This window comes from Symphalangus syndactylus, chromosome 9 (genome assembly GCF_028878055.3).
Source record: "Symphalangus syndactylus isolate Jambi chromosome 9, NHGRI_mSymSyn1-v2.1_pri, whole genome shotgun sequence".
Lineage (NCBI taxonomy): Eukaryota > Metazoa > Chordata > Mammalia > Primates > Hylobatidae > Symphalangus > Symphalangus syndactylus.
The window spans coordinates 112,166,002-112,182,222 of record NC_072431.2 but is presented as its reverse complement, the minus strand read 5'-3'; the positions used below and the strand labels follow the sequence as shown (position 1 = coordinate 112,182,222).

The 16,221-nt window shown below is 48.8% G+C and overlaps 2 protein-coding genes and 1 long non-coding RNA gene across 4 annotated transcripts in view; 1 reads left to right on the top strand and 2 right to left on the bottom strand.

Moving 5' to 3' along the window:
• The window catches only part of LOC129490288 (antiviral innate immune response receptor RIG-I-like), a 337,723-nt gene that overhangs the window by 122,363 nt on the left and 199,139 nt on the right, over positions 1-16,221 (bottom strand).
• Positions 1-16,221, bottom strand: part of LOC129490299 (uncharacterized) — a 67,919-nt gene that overhangs the window by 30,094 nt on the left and 21,604 nt on the right. Inside the window, exon 5 of the long non-coding RNA XR_010113570.1 lies at positions 742-819. This is a non-coding gene — a long non-coding RNA (uncharacterized lncRNA). The remainder of the gene's footprint in view (positions 1-741; positions 820-16,221) is intronic.
• On the top strand, positions 1,804-14,253 carry LOC129490297 (C-C motif chemokine 19-like). 2 transcript variants are annotated; one of them, XM_055294033.2, is made up of 9 exons: positions 1,804-1,867; positions 4,534-4,586; positions 5,419-5,597; positions 10,105-10,238; positions 11,773-11,863; positions 12,534-12,669; positions 13,410-13,542; positions 13,716-13,809; positions 13,900-14,253. In XM_055294033.2, the coding sequence occupies exons 6-9, from the start codon at positions 12,621-12,623 to the stop codon at positions 13,918-13,920; spliced, it is 297 nt and encodes a 98-aa protein (XP_055150008.1). In that variant the 5' UTR covers positions 1,804-1,867; positions 4,534-4,586; positions 5,419-5,597; positions 10,105-10,238; positions 11,773-11,863; positions 12,534-12,620; the 3' UTR covers positions 13,921-14,253. The 2 variants fall into 2 exon arrangements, with proteins under 2 accessions (XP_055150008.1, XP_055150009.1); XM_055294034.2 differs by lacking the exons at positions 1,804-1,867; positions 4,534-4,586; positions 5,419-5,597; positions 10,105-10,238; positions 11,773-11,863 and having other exon boundaries at positions 12,484-12,669.

The window sequence follows — 16,221 nt, the reverse complement described above, 5'->3', positions numbered from 1 at the left end:
CAGACTGAACAACATGGCAAGACCCTGTCTCTACATTTTATTACAAGAAATTTTTTTAAGTGAAAGCAAGTTTATGAAGAAAGTAGAGGAATAAAAGAATAGTTACTCCATAGGCAAAGTAGCCTACAAAAAAACTTTTTTAGAGTAAGCAACTAGGTTTCTTAAGAAGCCCTCCCTTCAGGATACTTGGGCCACACTTTGGCTGGCCACAATTCCTACTCATTAATGATATCCTTTCAGAGGGCTGTGATTACCAACAACTGTTGGGTTCTTTCTTTTGATACCTTTCTTTTAAAAATTAAAAATTATGGGCTAGGGGCAGTGGCTCATGCCTGTAATCCCAGCACTTTGGGAGGCCGAGGCAGGTGGATCACCTGAGGTCAAGTGTTCGAAACCAGCCTGGCCAACATGGTGAAACTCCATCTCTACTAAAAATACAGAAATTAGCCAGGCATGGTGGTGGATGCCTGTAATCCCAGCTATTCGGGAAGCTGAGGCAGGAGAATTGCTTGAACCTAGGAGGTTGCAGTGAGCCAAAGTCACACCATTGCGCTCCAGCCTGGGTAACACAGCAAGACTCTGTCACAAAAAAAAAAAAATTTTAATTATGGGGCTACCAGAACGACACACTAGGTATCCTCTACCATGCCAAATGACCTAGTAAGAGTCAGAGGGGTGGGGTCTCTCACTTGTTGTCTATGAAAGGTGATGTTAATTTGTTTCCCAGCTGTAATCACTTACCTGTGAACTACGTCTTAAGCTTCAGCTGGTATCCTTTGTGAAGTTCTTTTTCTTTCTCACATCCAGGCATTACTTCTCCTTGTATTTGGGGACAAAATAATGCTGTTTTGTTAAAGTCATCAACGTTTCTATCCTTTGCCATCAGTCTTGGGCTGGATTACCATTTTTATGGATGCTGAAATTGCCAACTCTCTTTTTTTCTAACGCCTATATCTGTAATTCTTTTTTTGAGACAGGCTCTTGCTCTGTTGCCCAGGCTGGAGTGCAGTGGTGCAGTAATAGCTCACTGCAGCCTCCAATTCTTGGCCTCAAGGGGTCCTCCAGCCTCATCCTCCCAAAGTGCTAGGATTACAGGCATGAGCCACTGTGCCAGGCCTATATTTGTAATTCTTCTAGTAGTGCCTACTTTAAGGGGAATTGTGTGACCTTAAGACCTTGGTGACCTACGTCTCTTGCTATGTCAAGAGGCTGAAAGCTCTGTTTTCTTCAAGACAACCATTTCTCAGTTGGCAGCAAACTAAAACACCCCAGAGAAACTCTGTTACCATATTCTTTGAGACTTTTGCTTTAGAATCATGGGTTGTGGTAATAATAAATTTCAATCCAATATTAAGAGAATAACTGAACAGCACTTGTGAAGGCCTAAGCTGCCAGCGCCAGCTTCTGCTCGGAGTATCCCCTGCGCTTTGTGAGCCTCCGCCTGCTGGGAGGCGCTCACTGCCCTACTCGGCCACTAGGAGGAAGCAGTCCTCTGTCTGCTAAAGGAAAACAGGCGTGGGGGTTGAATTTTCTATTCTCATTTCCTTCATCTTTCTAGGACCAATTTGTTTTCAATTATTTTTACGATTTGTTCTCACATGTGTCTCATTCTAGGCCAAAGGTTGCGCGTTTCCCTGTGTCCACTTATGGGCAAGACAAGTTCCTTTTCCGCCCATGTCAGGCTATAGCCCTTCATCCTCCAGCCCCAGCCTCGCGCCTCGCACACGGTTAGCCTCTCAATACATTTCCGTGGAATAAGGAAACCTTTCTTAGCGTTGGCCCCGTAATGAGTGCTGTAAGATATCTATCGGGTGTGAGGGAAGTGCCAGAGGTGATGTGAAGCCTCCTTCAGCCTTTAAGCCAAACAGTAATTATTTCAAGACTTCAACATTGGGCACCTTGGGCTCTGGGTAAATCGGAAATATTTGGGGCGTGGGAAGGAAAGATAAATGCTTCATATTCGCCGACAAACACGGGCCTTCCCCCGGCCACCGGGCTGGGCCGGCCCCGCAGAGGACCCCCGGGGCTCGGGGGCATGGGTGGCGGGGTTTGGCGGGACGGGGGGTGCCCTGCCCCGGGGTAACTGTCGTCCCAGGTCATCGGAGGCGCGGGCACCACTCACAGCCCTAGCCTCCCCCAATACGCCCGGCCCGCGCGCGGGGACCCCAGGGACGGCGGGGCCAGGGAGCCGGGAGGGCGCCAGAGGCTGTTCTAGGCCCAGGGACTTCGGACGCCCGCGCACCGCAGCCTCTCTGAGGAGCTCGCGGGGTCACAGCCGCATGCGCCTACCCCTCTGCCGCAGCCGCGCCCCGCTCCAGAGCCTCCCTTCCCAGGCTCGGAGCGCCCCCTGCAGGCCCAGGAGGGGAGATGCATGGGCACGCTCACGGGCGCGGACACACATCCGCACACGTGCCCCAGTCGCGCACGGCCCCACAGACACAGTTCGGGATACGCACATTCATGCACGCGACATACACTAACCATCTAGTCAGAGTCCTCTCCCTACAATCATTCACCCACCCCGACCCCCACCACGGACTTGGTTGACTCCCCTGCCCCAATGGCTAGTACGCCCGCATTCAGGATCTCCTACCCCTGGGGCAGGGATTTGGCCAGACCTGGGAGCACGGAAGTTGGGCAGGCTCCTTGAAAGAGGGTGAGGCTAGGTTGGGCTGAGTGGGTTGATCTGCCCTGAGCTGGAACAAGATTCCCAGGGCTCAGGCTGAACCAAGAACCATGTATAGACGACTTGGCTGGGAAGAGGTTGAACAAGGCGAAGCACGTAGCGCTGATGCCTCTGTACCTGTGGTCAGAAACTGTTTCAAACACTTCCCTGACCTCCAGTCCCCCACCCCCACTGGATTATCTAAACCAACAGCTGTGGGTAGGTGTCTTAAACCCTTCACCCACCGGGCCTGTGCCCTTTCCCTTTTTGCCATGATAGTGGGTACCTTCGTAACACCCTGACTGCCACCTCTTTCTCTTCCTGATCTGTTCATGTTGGCGAGGCCCAGGACTTAGAACTTGAACCTCTTCTATCTACACTCACTCTCTTGGTGACCTCATTGTCTTATACCTTTAAATACCATCCATTTACTCCCACATTTGTGTCTTCAGCTAGAATCTCTTCCCTGAACTCCAGACTCATCCCAGCTACGTACTTCACATTTCCATTAATACGCCCAACATGCAGCTTCAACTTAAGTCTATACCAGGGTCCTGATCTCCCCACAAACCCACTCCTCTTCAATCATCCTCATCTTGTTAACTAAAATTATATCCAAGTTTCTTCAGTCAAAAACCTTGCAGTATTCTCTCCTCTTCTTTCTCTCATATCCTATGCTGAACCCCTCAGCAAAGTCTATTGGCTCTACTTTGTTTCCAGAATCTGAGCACTTCTCACAAACTCCACGCACCATCATCTCCTCCCTGGATTGTTGCAACGGCCTCCACCCTGGTCTCCCTGCTTCCCTTCTTGCACCAGTTTGGTCTACTCTCCGTTCAACAGCTAGAAAGAGTTTATGTCAGATCGTGTCACACTTGTTCAATGCCTTCCAATAGCTCCCCATCTCACTCAGCAGAGCATAACAATGGCCTACAAAACCCTGTGTTATCTGGCCCCTGTTATTATCTGACTGTATATCTCCTACCACCCTCCCCTTTTGGCCTCCTTGATATTCCTCAGATACACTCTTGCCTCTTTGCCCTTGCTGTTTTCTCTACCTAGAACATCTTCCCACAGACCTCTGCATGGATTTCTCCCTCACCTTCTTCAGGTCAGCTCTCTGCTCAAATGTTATTAGTAAGGGTTTTCCTGACGGCCTTATTTAAAATAACACCCTCCCTCAATACTCCCTATCCCTCTTGCTTTCTTTATTTTTCTTCATAGCACTTATTGCCATCTGAGATGGTATAGATTTTTCTTGTTTGCTTATTGTCTGTCTCTTTCATTAGCATAACAACTCTGCAAGAGCAGGAACGTGTATCTGCTGTGCTTACTGCTGTATCTCAGTGCCAAGAACGGTGTCTGGCACATAGGAGGCCCTCAATAAATATTTATTGAATGAATGTGTAACAAATGCCTTGTTTATTATTATTTCATTATTTCACCCTTTCCTGCTGATTCTCAGGGTCCTTCCCAACAGGCACTCCAGGCAGATGGTGTTGAAATTGAATTAAAACCTCTCCGCCAGCTTTACACTATATGATTGTGTCATTTAGGATCTTGGCAGGAAACAAATGGCATGCTCAAAAAAGGTTAATGGAAAAGAATTTAGTGAAGGGACCACTTACAGAGGTGAGAGCAGGATTGTTGTAGGCAGCCACTGCACGTGAATTAGTATAGCTCCAAACCTCAGACCATCTCTTCTTCTAGGCAAAGTGTACACTAAATGTACTGCCCCAAATTCTGCCCACTGAGAGGACTTGCCTTAACCACTGTATTTCAGGACCAGCCCTGGCTGGGGCTGTAGTCAGCTGTCTCTTCCAGCTAATGCCAGAATACCTTACAGACCCTCTGTTAACTGTTTGTAGAGAACCTCTCCATGAAGCTGTGTAATCAGAGGAAGAAGCAGAAAACAACACAGGTAGGAGTCCGAGCCATCTAGCCATGCTTTTGTTCGTGCCTTCCGAAACTTCAAGGTCTGATCTCATATATACAATTCATTGCATAATAAATGCTGCTGTGCACATCCAACTATATCATTTGCTTAGTTAGCACCCTTAAGTCACATTGTCACTGGATGAACTGTAATCTGAGTTTTAGACCAGGGCCCCAAGACCTATCAAGAACTGCTTTTCAAATAGAAAAGAACTGTTAGCAGAAGAAGCATGGCCTTACTCCACTACGCTAAGATTCTTTGCTTTAACTCTCCTACTAGGGCTCCTACAGCACACCCTTATCTGCCACAGACAACATGAGGTTCACTGGATTTGTGGGTCATTCAGCCAGAGCAGCAGGGCAACTTTCCCTGGAGCCTGGACCTCATTCAAAACTATCAGCTTCAGCTGGGCACGGTGGCTCACGCCTGTAATCCCAGCACTTTGGGAGGCCAAGGCAGGTGGAGCACCTGAGGTCCGGAGTTCAAGACCAGCCTAAACAACATGAACATGTCTACTAAAAAGACAAAATTAGCCAGGTGTGGTGGTGCATGCCCGTAGTCCTAGCTACTCAGGAGGCTGAGGCAGGAGAATACCTTGAACCTGGGAGCCGAGATCGTGCGATTGCACTCCAGCCTGGGCAAACAAGAGTGAAACTCCGTCTCAAAAAAGAAAAAAAAAACCTCACCTTTATGAGCCTTTATGCAATATCCAGTCATTTTGCAGTAGTATATTTTGCAGTACATTTGGCAGTAGTACATATAAATACAGTATATATTGCCTCTAAAACCCAAAATGCTCTTCAACGTTATGCCCTAGATGACTATTTTTCAGCTCGTCCCCATCTCCATAGCCTGGAAATTTCACCACATCTTGAAAAACACCGACTAGGAGAAAGATTTATGGAATCCGCCTGTGAAAGAGATCCAGGATCTCCCAGCCTCCCACCCAATCAAGAGGATTCAGTTCTGGGAAATTGGCTTGAGTCTAGGAACTGGGTAAGACTGTAAATCCTTAATATAACCTGAAAATCAAGTTTCTGTTTACAAGGTCTAGAATTTTTCCACTTGTATGGGTCAAGTAGAACATTAGTAAGCGGTCCATCTATTTCATTACTAGGAACACCATGATTAATTAGCTACCACCACATATTCCTATGGGGCAAAGCACATGATTACCACTCATCCCTACAGATTTCATAGTAATTTCACTCACCTTATCACTCATGGTTAGGTGGTAACACCTGTCCTCTACCACGCAAGAATTCCATCATTCACCTTGAAATAAGGCTGCCCAGTCCCAAGAGGGCATCTCACAACCTGATTTCTAGCCTATTAAAGAAGTCACACAGTGCTTTTCAAAGAGTTGGCATTCCCCTCACTGATGTGTTCTTGCTGCCTTGAAGAAGAAAGTATTTTCTGGACCCTTCGGAGGTGTACAAAATAGGTAATTTCAACATTCATTTCTAACCTTTGAACTTCTTCCTCTACTTTACTATTCAAGGTATAGTCCAAGGACCACAGCGTCAGCATCATTTAAAAGTTTGTGAAACATGAAGGCTGGGCACGGTGGCTCAGGCCTGCAATCCCAGCACTTTGGGAGGCCGAGGTGGGTGGATCATCTGAGGTCAGGAGTTCAAGACCAGCCTGGCCAACATGATGAAACCCCGTCTCTACTAAAAATACAAAAGTTAGCCAGGCGTGATGGCGTGTGCCTGTAATCCCAGCTACTTGGGAGGCTGAGGCAAGAGAATCGCTTGAACCCAGGAGGTGGAGGTTGCAGTGAGTAGAGATCATGCCATTGCACTCCAGCCTGGGCGACAGAGCAAGACTCCACCTCAAAAAAAAAAAAAAATTGTGAATGTGAAACATGAAACATTCTGGGCTTCACTAGACCTACTGAATAGAATCTAGTTTAATAAGATTCTCCCAGGTGAATCATGCACACATTAAAGTTTGAGGAGCAGTGTTCTACAACAGGCCAGCGAGGTTCTAGCACCTCAACCTTACTGATCACAGGCCACTGTCAAATCCAGACTTCCAGGAATCAACCCAACAGAATATTAGCACAACTCCCAGGTGCTCAGCTAATATTAACACAATGATACCCAAATCCTACATGAGAACACCTATATCAATAAATTTGTCCTCACTGGTTCCTGGGATTCTCCCAGGACAAGTTGACAAGTTCCTGCAAATTTCCCAGCACCTACACTCTTGCTCTTGGAGCACATCTTGTACTTTCCTGTCTAGACAATGTTAGGATTAAACTTGTAGTACGGGCCTGGAGACTCTGAGGGCTGGTCAGGGTGGGTCCTGAGGAGAAAAGGCATGCCCTTTGCCAGAGAGTTAGTATCTAATGGAAGGGAAGGTTGGATCCTTCATGGTTTACAGGGGAAGGGGGAATTATCTTCTACCACCAAGGAAGATTCAGGGGGATTTGAAGGTCCAAAGTTCTCAGCTTTGTTCATCTCTGCTCAAATGTCACCATTCCGAGTTTCAGAGTCCTATGCCTTCCCAATAGTGCCTTTATTCTAGGATAAGGGCATCATCACTCAGACATGAATCCAAGACACTCGGGTCTTGGATCTGATCCTCAGCCATATCTGTCATGTGGCCACATACAATAAACATTCCTTAAGACTTCCATTTGAGTTAGAAGTTCATGGTCTAACCTTTTTTTTTTTTTTTGAGATGGAGTCTCGCTCTGTCGCCAGTCTGGAGTGCAATGGCATGATCTCTGCACACCACAACTTCTGTCTCCCGGGTTAAAGCAATTCTCCTGCCTCAGCCCCCTGAGTAGCTGGGATTACAGGTGCCCGCCAGCATGCCTGGCTAATTTTTGTATTTTTAGTAGAGACAGGGTTTCGCCATGTTGGTCAAGCTGGTCTCAAACTCCTGACCTCAAGTGATCTGCCCCCCTCAGCCTCCCAAAATGTTGGGATTATAGGCGTGAGCCACTGTGCCTGGCCTAACCTTATCTTTTTTATTGGAAATTTACTAGTACAATCAGAAATGGCCAGTGAGGTTCTGGCCTCAATGTTGTACTATAGTAACAATATAGTAATCACCATTTGCAATCATCATTTGTAGCCATAGTAAGTAACTGCCTCAGGTACTTTATCTCCTAATGTCTTGACTTCCAACATTTCATCCATGCCTCACGAGTGATAGTCTAAGTGACTGTGATGCTTCTACGTGCTCCAGATTACTTGTGTCCTCTTTTCCCAAGCACAGAGACCACCCATGCCTTCATCAAGGGCAAGCCAATCCTAGAATCCCATTTTGGGAATCTATGTCCTGGTACTACCAATTATATCAGTGAGGACCCTGGCAGGAAACAGATAGCACACTCCAAGGATACAGGGAAAACCATGTTTCCCTACTCTCTACTCCCTCTCACCACTCAATACTTCTGTGACCTCTGGTTACCCATAAGTGTGGGGGGATTTCTCCCCACCAAGAAATTCTCTGGCAGACAGTTCCTCAGTGGACACCAGACGGGTGTCCCCTAATTCAATTCAATTCTGACATCATTTACCTGGAGGTAGCATCAGATCCCACAAGTTGAGGGTTCAGTTCCACAAGACTGCCCCCTTACTTCAGATACCAATTGCAAGCACAGAGTGTGGCCCATGCTTCTGACTGACCAGCTATAAATAAGGTTTCCACAACCCACCTGGGGTTCAATTAATTTGCTAAAGCAGCTCACAAAAGTCAGGGAAACACTTGCTTATGCTTACCCATTTATTATAAAGGATATTACAAAGGACAGATAAACAGCCAGATGAAAGGGATGCACAGAGTGAGGTATGGGGAAAAAAAGGTGTGGAGCTTCCATGCCCTCTCTGGGCACCCTCCTCCAGAACCTCCATGTTTTCAGCTATCCAGAAGCCCCCACCCCAACTTAGTACTTTTGGGTTTTTAATGGAAGTATCAGTACCTAGGTATAATTGATTACATCATCAGCCATTGGTTTATCAACTCAAGCTTCCACCCCTCTTCCCCTACCCAGAGGTGGGGAATGGGTGGGACTCCCCACCACTAGAGAATGTTAGAGAATGTTCCAACTCTCTAACCATGTGGCTGGTTCTTCTGCTGACTAGTTCCCATCCAGAGGCTGTCTAGAGGCCCCCAGCCACCAGTTATCGCATCAGCATAGAAAAGACACAATCTCTCCCAAGATTCCAAGGATTTTAGGAGCTGTATGTCAGAAAAGGAAAATGAAGACCAGGTATATATTTCACAATATCATATACACTCAAAAAAATTTAACTGGAAAGATTTTAATAAAGGGACAATTTAAGAGATTGGGTCAGGATTAAGGAACCAACATGGGATGATAGGCAGTTGGGGTGTAGCAATGGTGAGAAGCCATTGAAGGGGCAAGAGGAGGGAACAGTGTTTCCAAAGCCTGTCATCCCAGCACTTTGGGAGGCCGAGGTGGGTGGATCACCTGAGGTCAGGAATTTGAGACCAGACTGGCCAACATGGTGAAATCTCGTCTCTATTAAAAATACAAAAATTAGGCCAGGCACGATGGCTCACACCTGTAATCCCTGCACTTTGGGAGGCCAAGGCAGGTGGATCACCCGAGGTCAGGAGTTCAAAACCAGCCTGGCCAACGTGATGAAACCCCATCTCTACTAAAAATACAAAAAAATTAGCTGGGCGTGTTGGCGGGTCCCTGTAATCCCAGCTACTCAGGAGGCTGAGGCAGGAGAATCGCTTGAACCCAGGAGGCGGAGGTTGCAGTGAGCTGAGATTGTGCCATTGCACTCCAGCCTGGGTGACAAGGGTGAAACTCCATCTCAAAAAAAAAAAAAAAAAATTAGCCAGGCATGGTGGCGCGTGCCTCTAATCCCAGCTACTCGGGTGGCTGAGGCAGGAGAATTACTTGAACGTGGGAGGCAGAGGCTGCAGTTAGCTGAGATTGTGCCACTGCACTCCAGCCTGGGTGACATATTGAGACTCTGTATCAAAAAAAAAAAAAAAAAAATAGAGATAGACCCATGGAAGGGAGGCAACCCAAAAGGATCACTGTAGCCCAGTGGGCCTCAATCTGTAGACCACTTTGGGAGACAAAGGTGAGCCTTGGAATTCTCCTGCCTCAGCCTCCTGAGTAGCTGAGGAGTCAGGAGTTGAGATGGGGTTTCACCATGTTGGCCAGGCTGGTCTCAAACTCATGTTCCAGATAAACAAAACTTAGGAAGTTCATTAATAGTACATCTGCCCATAAGAAAAGCTAAAGGGAGAAAGAAAAAACAAAAAACAAACAAACAAAGAAATGCTAAAGGGAGACCTTCAGAATGAAACAAAAGGACAAAAAGTAATAACTTACAGCCACAGAAAGAAACAAAGATCTCTGATAAACATAACAACATAGCAGGCTGGGCGCAGTGAACTTCTTGGATATGTATATTCATACTTTTCATCAGATTTCAGATGTTTTGTCATTATTTCTTCAATTTTTTTAATGCCCTGTTCTCTCTATTCTCCTCCTGAGACTCCTGTGATGAGGTACATTTGATGGTATCCCTGAGGCTCGTTGGGATCTCAAACTTTAGCACATATCAGAGTCACCTGGAGGGTGTGTGAAAATGCAGTTTGCTGGACCCCATCCTCAGAGTCTCAGATGTGGTGAGAAGTAAAATCTAAAAATTCGTGTTTCTAATAAGCTCCCAAATTATGCTGCTGCTGCTGCCCAAAGGCTACTCTGTGAGAACAACTGCCACAGGGGAAATTATTCACTGCCAGAACTGCAGCAAGATGAAGGATTTGGGGAATTAATACCCCAGCCTCTCTCTCCTTCCACCACTGATCTCCTGTTGCTGCTTCCCACGGGCCAGCCCCAAACAGAAGCCAGAGAGCAGGTGACCCTGAGTAATGCTATCTGCAGAGGTCAGCCTTCCAGGGAGCAGAGCAGGGCCGTGAAGAGTGGAGAATGGATAGGATGGGGCAAACAGAATAACCAGAACCACCACGGACAGAAGAATGGATAGATCAATGGAAAGAGGGGTGGATGGATGAATTAATGAACAGATACCTGAATAAAAGGATAGAAGGCCAGGCATGGTGGTTCACGCCTGTAATCCCAACACTTTGGGAAGCGGAGCCGAGCAGATCATTTGAGGTCAGGAGTTCGAAACCAGCCTAGCCAACAAGGTGAAACCTCACCTCTACTAAAAATACACAAATTAGCCGGGCATGATGGTGGGTGCCTGTAATCCCAGCTATTCAGGAGGCTGAGGCAGGAGAATCCTTTGAGCCCGGGAGGTGGAGGTTGCTCTGAGCCAAGATCGCGCCATTGTACTCCAGCCTGGGTGACAGAGTGAGACTGTGTCTCAAAAAAAAAAAAAAAAAAAGGACAAAAGAAGAACAATGGCTAACACAGCTTATTGTGCATCAGCCTCTAAGCTAAGGGCTTTACTCAGGGTACCTCATTTAATCCTAAGAAGTAGATCTTCTGCCATTCCCATTTTACAAATAAGGACACTAAGACACAGAGACTGGAGAATTTTCACCTTGTCGCAGTTAGTAAGTGGTGGAATCTGAATCCCAAGCTGGGCACTCTGTCTGCAGAGTCTCCCTCCTCTGCACCGTGTACTACCCGCTCTGTGCCATGACCAAGTGGCAGACAGGCAGTGTGGGGTGGAGGTAAAGACTGCAAACCCTAGAGCACACCTGGGTCCAAATCATGCTCCAGTACTTACTAGCTGTGTGGCTTTGTGCTCTGAGCCTCATGTTCCTTATGTGTAAAATAAGAATAATAATGTGAAAATAAGAAAAACTACATCAATGGTATTGTTTTGGGAAAGTTAAGCAAGGTAATAGTGGTAAAGTCCTTGATATAGAGCCTAGCACATAGTAAACAATCAAAAATACCATTACTATTATTATGATTAATGAATGGAAAGAAGCTAAGTCAGAAATTTCAGAGAGAAATGCTCCACCTCCCTCTCTGCATCCAAAAGAGGGTCTAGGGCTTGGGTGACGACGGGTGAATGGGCGTTTCATATTAGTTTCTCTTTCGAGGCCTTCTCTTCTGACCTTTCTCATAGGGATGGGAAGTCACTTGTCCCCTCCCCCATCGGCCGATTCCTTGAAATTTTAAGATTTGTCTGAATATGAGCTGGCCAGCCCCTCTCCTTAGAAATCCCCTCTTGGTTCCCAGGACTGAGAAAAGCGGGAAAATGAAGGGGGCTATTCCAAGCCAGGCTCCCTCCAGCTGTTCCTTTGACCCAGGTGTTGGACATAGGAAAATGGTAAATAGAGGAAGGGGAGGGTTTGCTGAGCCCCAGAGGCCTGAGATGTGGGATGGGGGTCCTGGGCCTCCTCCCAAGGTACCTGGCCTTTCAGTTCTGCTTGCCCCAAGGGAAGGACTGGTTCCCACATGGTGGGTGGGCAGGCACTGCGATGACCTTGGAGGCCACCCCAGGCTCTCATGGTTGTCCTGAGGGTGCCAGGGAGACTTCTTCACCACCAGCCTCCCAAGAAAGAAGCACCAGTAAGGACAAGGGATAAACCTAAAGAAGGGAGCACAGTTCCTCACTGTGGCCCCCACCTTTGACCATCACTTCTGAACCCCAGCTTCATGGTTGATGATGCAAATGCCACCAGTGGGATGACAGGGCAATCCCTCTCTCTGGAGAAACAGTGCACAGCCGCCTTTACTGGGCCAGACTGCAGACTTAAGTTCTCAGAGCAGGAGCCAAGGAAAGCAGAAGGAAAGGGCAACCGCAGGGGGAAGAAGGGGGGGCAGGGTGAGATTCTGCCAGAAAGAGGGGGGTAACAGGGGAATCACAGAATGGGACATGAAGGGGAATTTCAGGCAGAGAAAGTGAAACGGCGCTAGCCATAAATAAGAGTCAGCTGCAGGGCTCACATTCCCAGCCTCACATCACTCACACCTTGCATTTCACCCCTGCATCCCAGTCGCCCTGCAGCCTCACACAGATCCTGCACCCACCCAGACAGCTGGCGCTCACACATTTGCCGTAGGCCTGCCTCTGTTCACCCTCCATGGCTCTGCTACTGGCCCTCAGCCTGCTGGTTCTCTGGACTTCCCCATGTAAGGCTGAAGGGAGAGTCAGGGTCAGGGGCAGTGGGGGGCTGGCAGTGGGTAATGTCTAGATCTCAGATTGCTTGGCACTGGAAGTAAGGGACATGGTGAGTTCAAGTGAATGCTTAGGTCTGCATGTTTTGGTGAGCCTGGCAGGTCCCTGCATGTGTGCCTGTAAGTGTGGGTGTCCCTGTGCCCCTGAATCCCAATGCAGGTGTGTCTCTTAGCACATCCTGGGGCCTATGGCTATGGCTGTCTCTGCAAGCTCTATTTCCTGCTGCCTCCGTTTCCCAGGCAGAAGGAGATTTGCTTAAGGTAGGGAGAATGGCAGACACTAAGCTAAGGCTGATATTAAAAAATTTTAGCAATTAATAAGGCTCCTAACACCAGCCTACTCCACCCCACGCCCCTCCCACACTGTGACCTGCATTAACTCTTTACTTGCTGGATTGTCCTGGGAGAGAGGTTGGGGTGATCAGGGCAGCAGGAAGTCATTTGTGGGGCTCAGGGCAGTGGTTATTTACAAAACAGTTTAGAAGTATGACAATATATTTAGCAACCAGTAGAGCCAGAGCCATATTGGTGCATAATGGCTGAATACCAGGTCTAACTCCTCCCCCACCCCACCAGACACACAGACACACACACACACACACACACACACACAGGTGTCCTCAATCCGAGCTAGGGCCATGGCCATGCCACCCTCAAGGGTCCCTGTGTCCTGTCACCTTCTTTCCCCATCCCAGCCCCAACTCTGAGTGGCACCAATGATGCTGAAGACTGCTGCCTGTCTGTGACCCAGAAACCCATCCCGGGGTACATCGTGAGGAACTTCCGCTACCTTCTCATCAAGGATGGCTGCAGGGTGCCTGCTGTAGTGTGAGTTGTGGGGAGGGTGTCTAGCCTCATCTCCCGTTTTAGCCCCTGTTGAGACCCCCACCTTCTTATTCCCCTTCTCCATACCAAGCCCAGCCCCTTCAAGGAAATCCCTGAAACAGGTTCCCAGACATGCCGGATTCTGGGGCTCCATTCTCTCTGGCCTCTCACCCCAGGTTCACCACACTGAGGGGCCGCCAGCTCTGTGCACCCCCAGACCAGCCCTGGGTAGAACGCATCATCCAGAGACTGCAGAGGACCTCAGCCAAGGCAAGCCTGGCCCTCCCTGGCCCTGTCTCCTCCCTCTGAGCTCCTGTCTAAGATTCCAGCCCATGACCCTTCCTCTCCTTCCTCCTCTAGATGAAGCGCCGCAGCAGTTAACCCATGACAGCGCCAGAGGGAGCCCGGAGTCCGAGTGAAGCATTGTGAATTATTACCTAACCTGGGGAACCAAGGACCAGAAGGAAGGACCAGGCCTCCAGCTCCTCTGCACCAGACCCGACCAGCCAGGACAGGGCCTGGGGTGTGTGTGAGTGTGAGTGTGAGCGAGAGGGTGAGTGTGGTCAGAGTAAAGCTGCTCCACCCCCAGACTGCAATGCTACCAATAAAGCCACCTGGTGTTTACAACTAATTGATCACAACCCGTTACAGATTTCTTTGTTCTTTCTCCACTCCCACTGCTTGACTAGCCTAAAAAAAAAAAAAAAAAAAAAAAAAAAAAAAAAGCCACGTGGTACCCATAGATCTGTCTGCTGTCTGTTTGCTGTCTAGCCAGGTGGACAGGAATAGGAAGGGGGAGGTGGAATGGCAGGATCTATTTTCTCTTCTGTGGCCTAGGGGGTCTCCTCGCTCACCTCCACGTAACAACCTGATGCTCTCAGGATCAGCCTCATTGCTTTCCATAGTTCAGTGACACTAAGCTTGGGTCAGTTCCCTGAATAAGCCAGCGTCTCATGCCTCCCAGTCTTTGCTCTCCAAGGCAGGTGTTCAAGCATCCAGGTGTCTGAGGGGTCCAGTGTCACTGGGGGGGAAAGGAGTTGTGGGGAACCAGCTCTCACGGCTGGGGGAGGTGGAGTGGGGCAAAGGGCCCAGCTCTACTGCCTGGGGGGAAAATACCCACCCACCCATGCCCTTCCTTTGGTCTGGCACACTCTTCTCTCTCCTCTGCCCACCTGGCTTCCCATCTGGGTCCAGATGCCTCTTCCTCCAGGAAGCCTTCCCTGACCCCAGGCTGGGTTAGGTAGCCTCCTGCAGTGGCCCCTCACAGCATTCATCACACTGACTTATATTTGCTGGTTTGTCCAAATTTGTGCATGTTCTTGGACTGGGATCACATCTGCTTTGGGTTCCACTGTTTTTCTGGTGTCCAGCATGCTGCTTGGCACAAGGCAGTCCCTCAATAAATATTTGTTTAGAGAATGAATACATATGTGAGGAAAGGCTCAGCAGCCGGGGCTGAGGGTCCATCTGTTCATCCTGTCCATACAGAATCTGACCTCCAGGCCAGCCTTCCTCTCTCAGCCAAACTGAGCAAGGTCCAGCCCCATCTTTGCAATCCTGGGGCCATGCCTCTCAGGGACACTGACAGACAGACCTGGGAGTCAGAGGTCAGAGACAGGAGAGAGGCCCACGGGGTGGAAGAAGGAGTAGCCAGGGAAGCACAGGAGATTCCACATAGAGCAGCCCTACCACCACCCCTACAGTCTACATGGGCTCCAGGGCTCAAAGGCAACACTGAGACCAGAGACATCTCCCCAGATGAGACCAGAAAGGAATCTCAGCTCTAGGAGATGAGAGCCGTGTGACTCTTGGAGCATCCCACAGGGCTTCTCTGTACAGAGTGAGCACCTCGTACTTGAGAAGTCCCCTGGGGAAGCAGGCTAGCCTCCAGATGGTGTTCTCTAAGGGCCTCTCCAGCTGGGAGTGACAAGTCTGTGCCAATGGGGTCAGACGACAGCAAGGAGGCCAGATTGAGCACCCTTGCCTGGGAAGAGAGCTGTCATTGTATCAGGTATACCTCAGCCAGTAACAAAACCAGGCCTGGGCAGGCCTTGAAAAGGGAGAAATGGTGAGGGAGTTGTGGCAGCCCCTCCTCACTGAGAGCATGACATCCTCTTCCTCTCCTCTGCTCCCAGATGCAGCTGTTCAAAACCTTGGGTATCCCAGATCTCAGAATCACCTGGGATACCAGGTGGGTGGGAGGGATAGGGATAGTTTTCAAGAACAGCTGCAATAACCCATCCATTCATGCATCCATGCATCCATTCATTCAGCTGTTTTTGCATTCATCAGACCTCCATCCATCCAACTGTCCACTCACTCACTTCCCACCCAGCCATTCTTTCATCCATCCACCAAGCCAGCCAGCCATGACATTCTAGGTCTCCCAGCTGTGGACCCCGTGCCCTGCATCCCAGCAGGCTGGTGTCTCAGAGGACAAACGCACATGGGAGGGGAGTACATTGCCTGAAATCCTTCTCAGTGCCAGTGACATTTAGAGGAAATCAGCCTGCCATAGAAGCAACAAAAGTGATCTTTCTGGACTATCGGAGGAACAGACAGAGTAGGGCAGGTGAGAGTGGGAGCCTTGAAGAAGATGCTACCAGGACAGGGGCCCCTGGACACTACTTCCATGATACTGCCGCCAGGAGGTACAGAGCAAATCCTGAATTCACTGCCTGG

Coding starts and splice junctions, on each gene's coding strand:
- LOC129490297 (XM_055294033.2), top strand. CDS start 12,621: ATGGCTCTGCTACTGGCCCTCAGCCTGCTGGTTCTCTGGACTTCCCCA. Junction 12,670..13,409: donor GGTTCTCTGGACTTCCCCAT/GTAAGGCTGAAG, acceptor TCCCCATCCCAG/CCCCAACTCTGAGTGGCACC. Junction 13,543..13,715: donor TGCAGGGTGCCTGCTGTAGT/GTGAGTTGTGGG, acceptor CTCTCACCCCAG/GTTCACCACACTGAGGGGCC.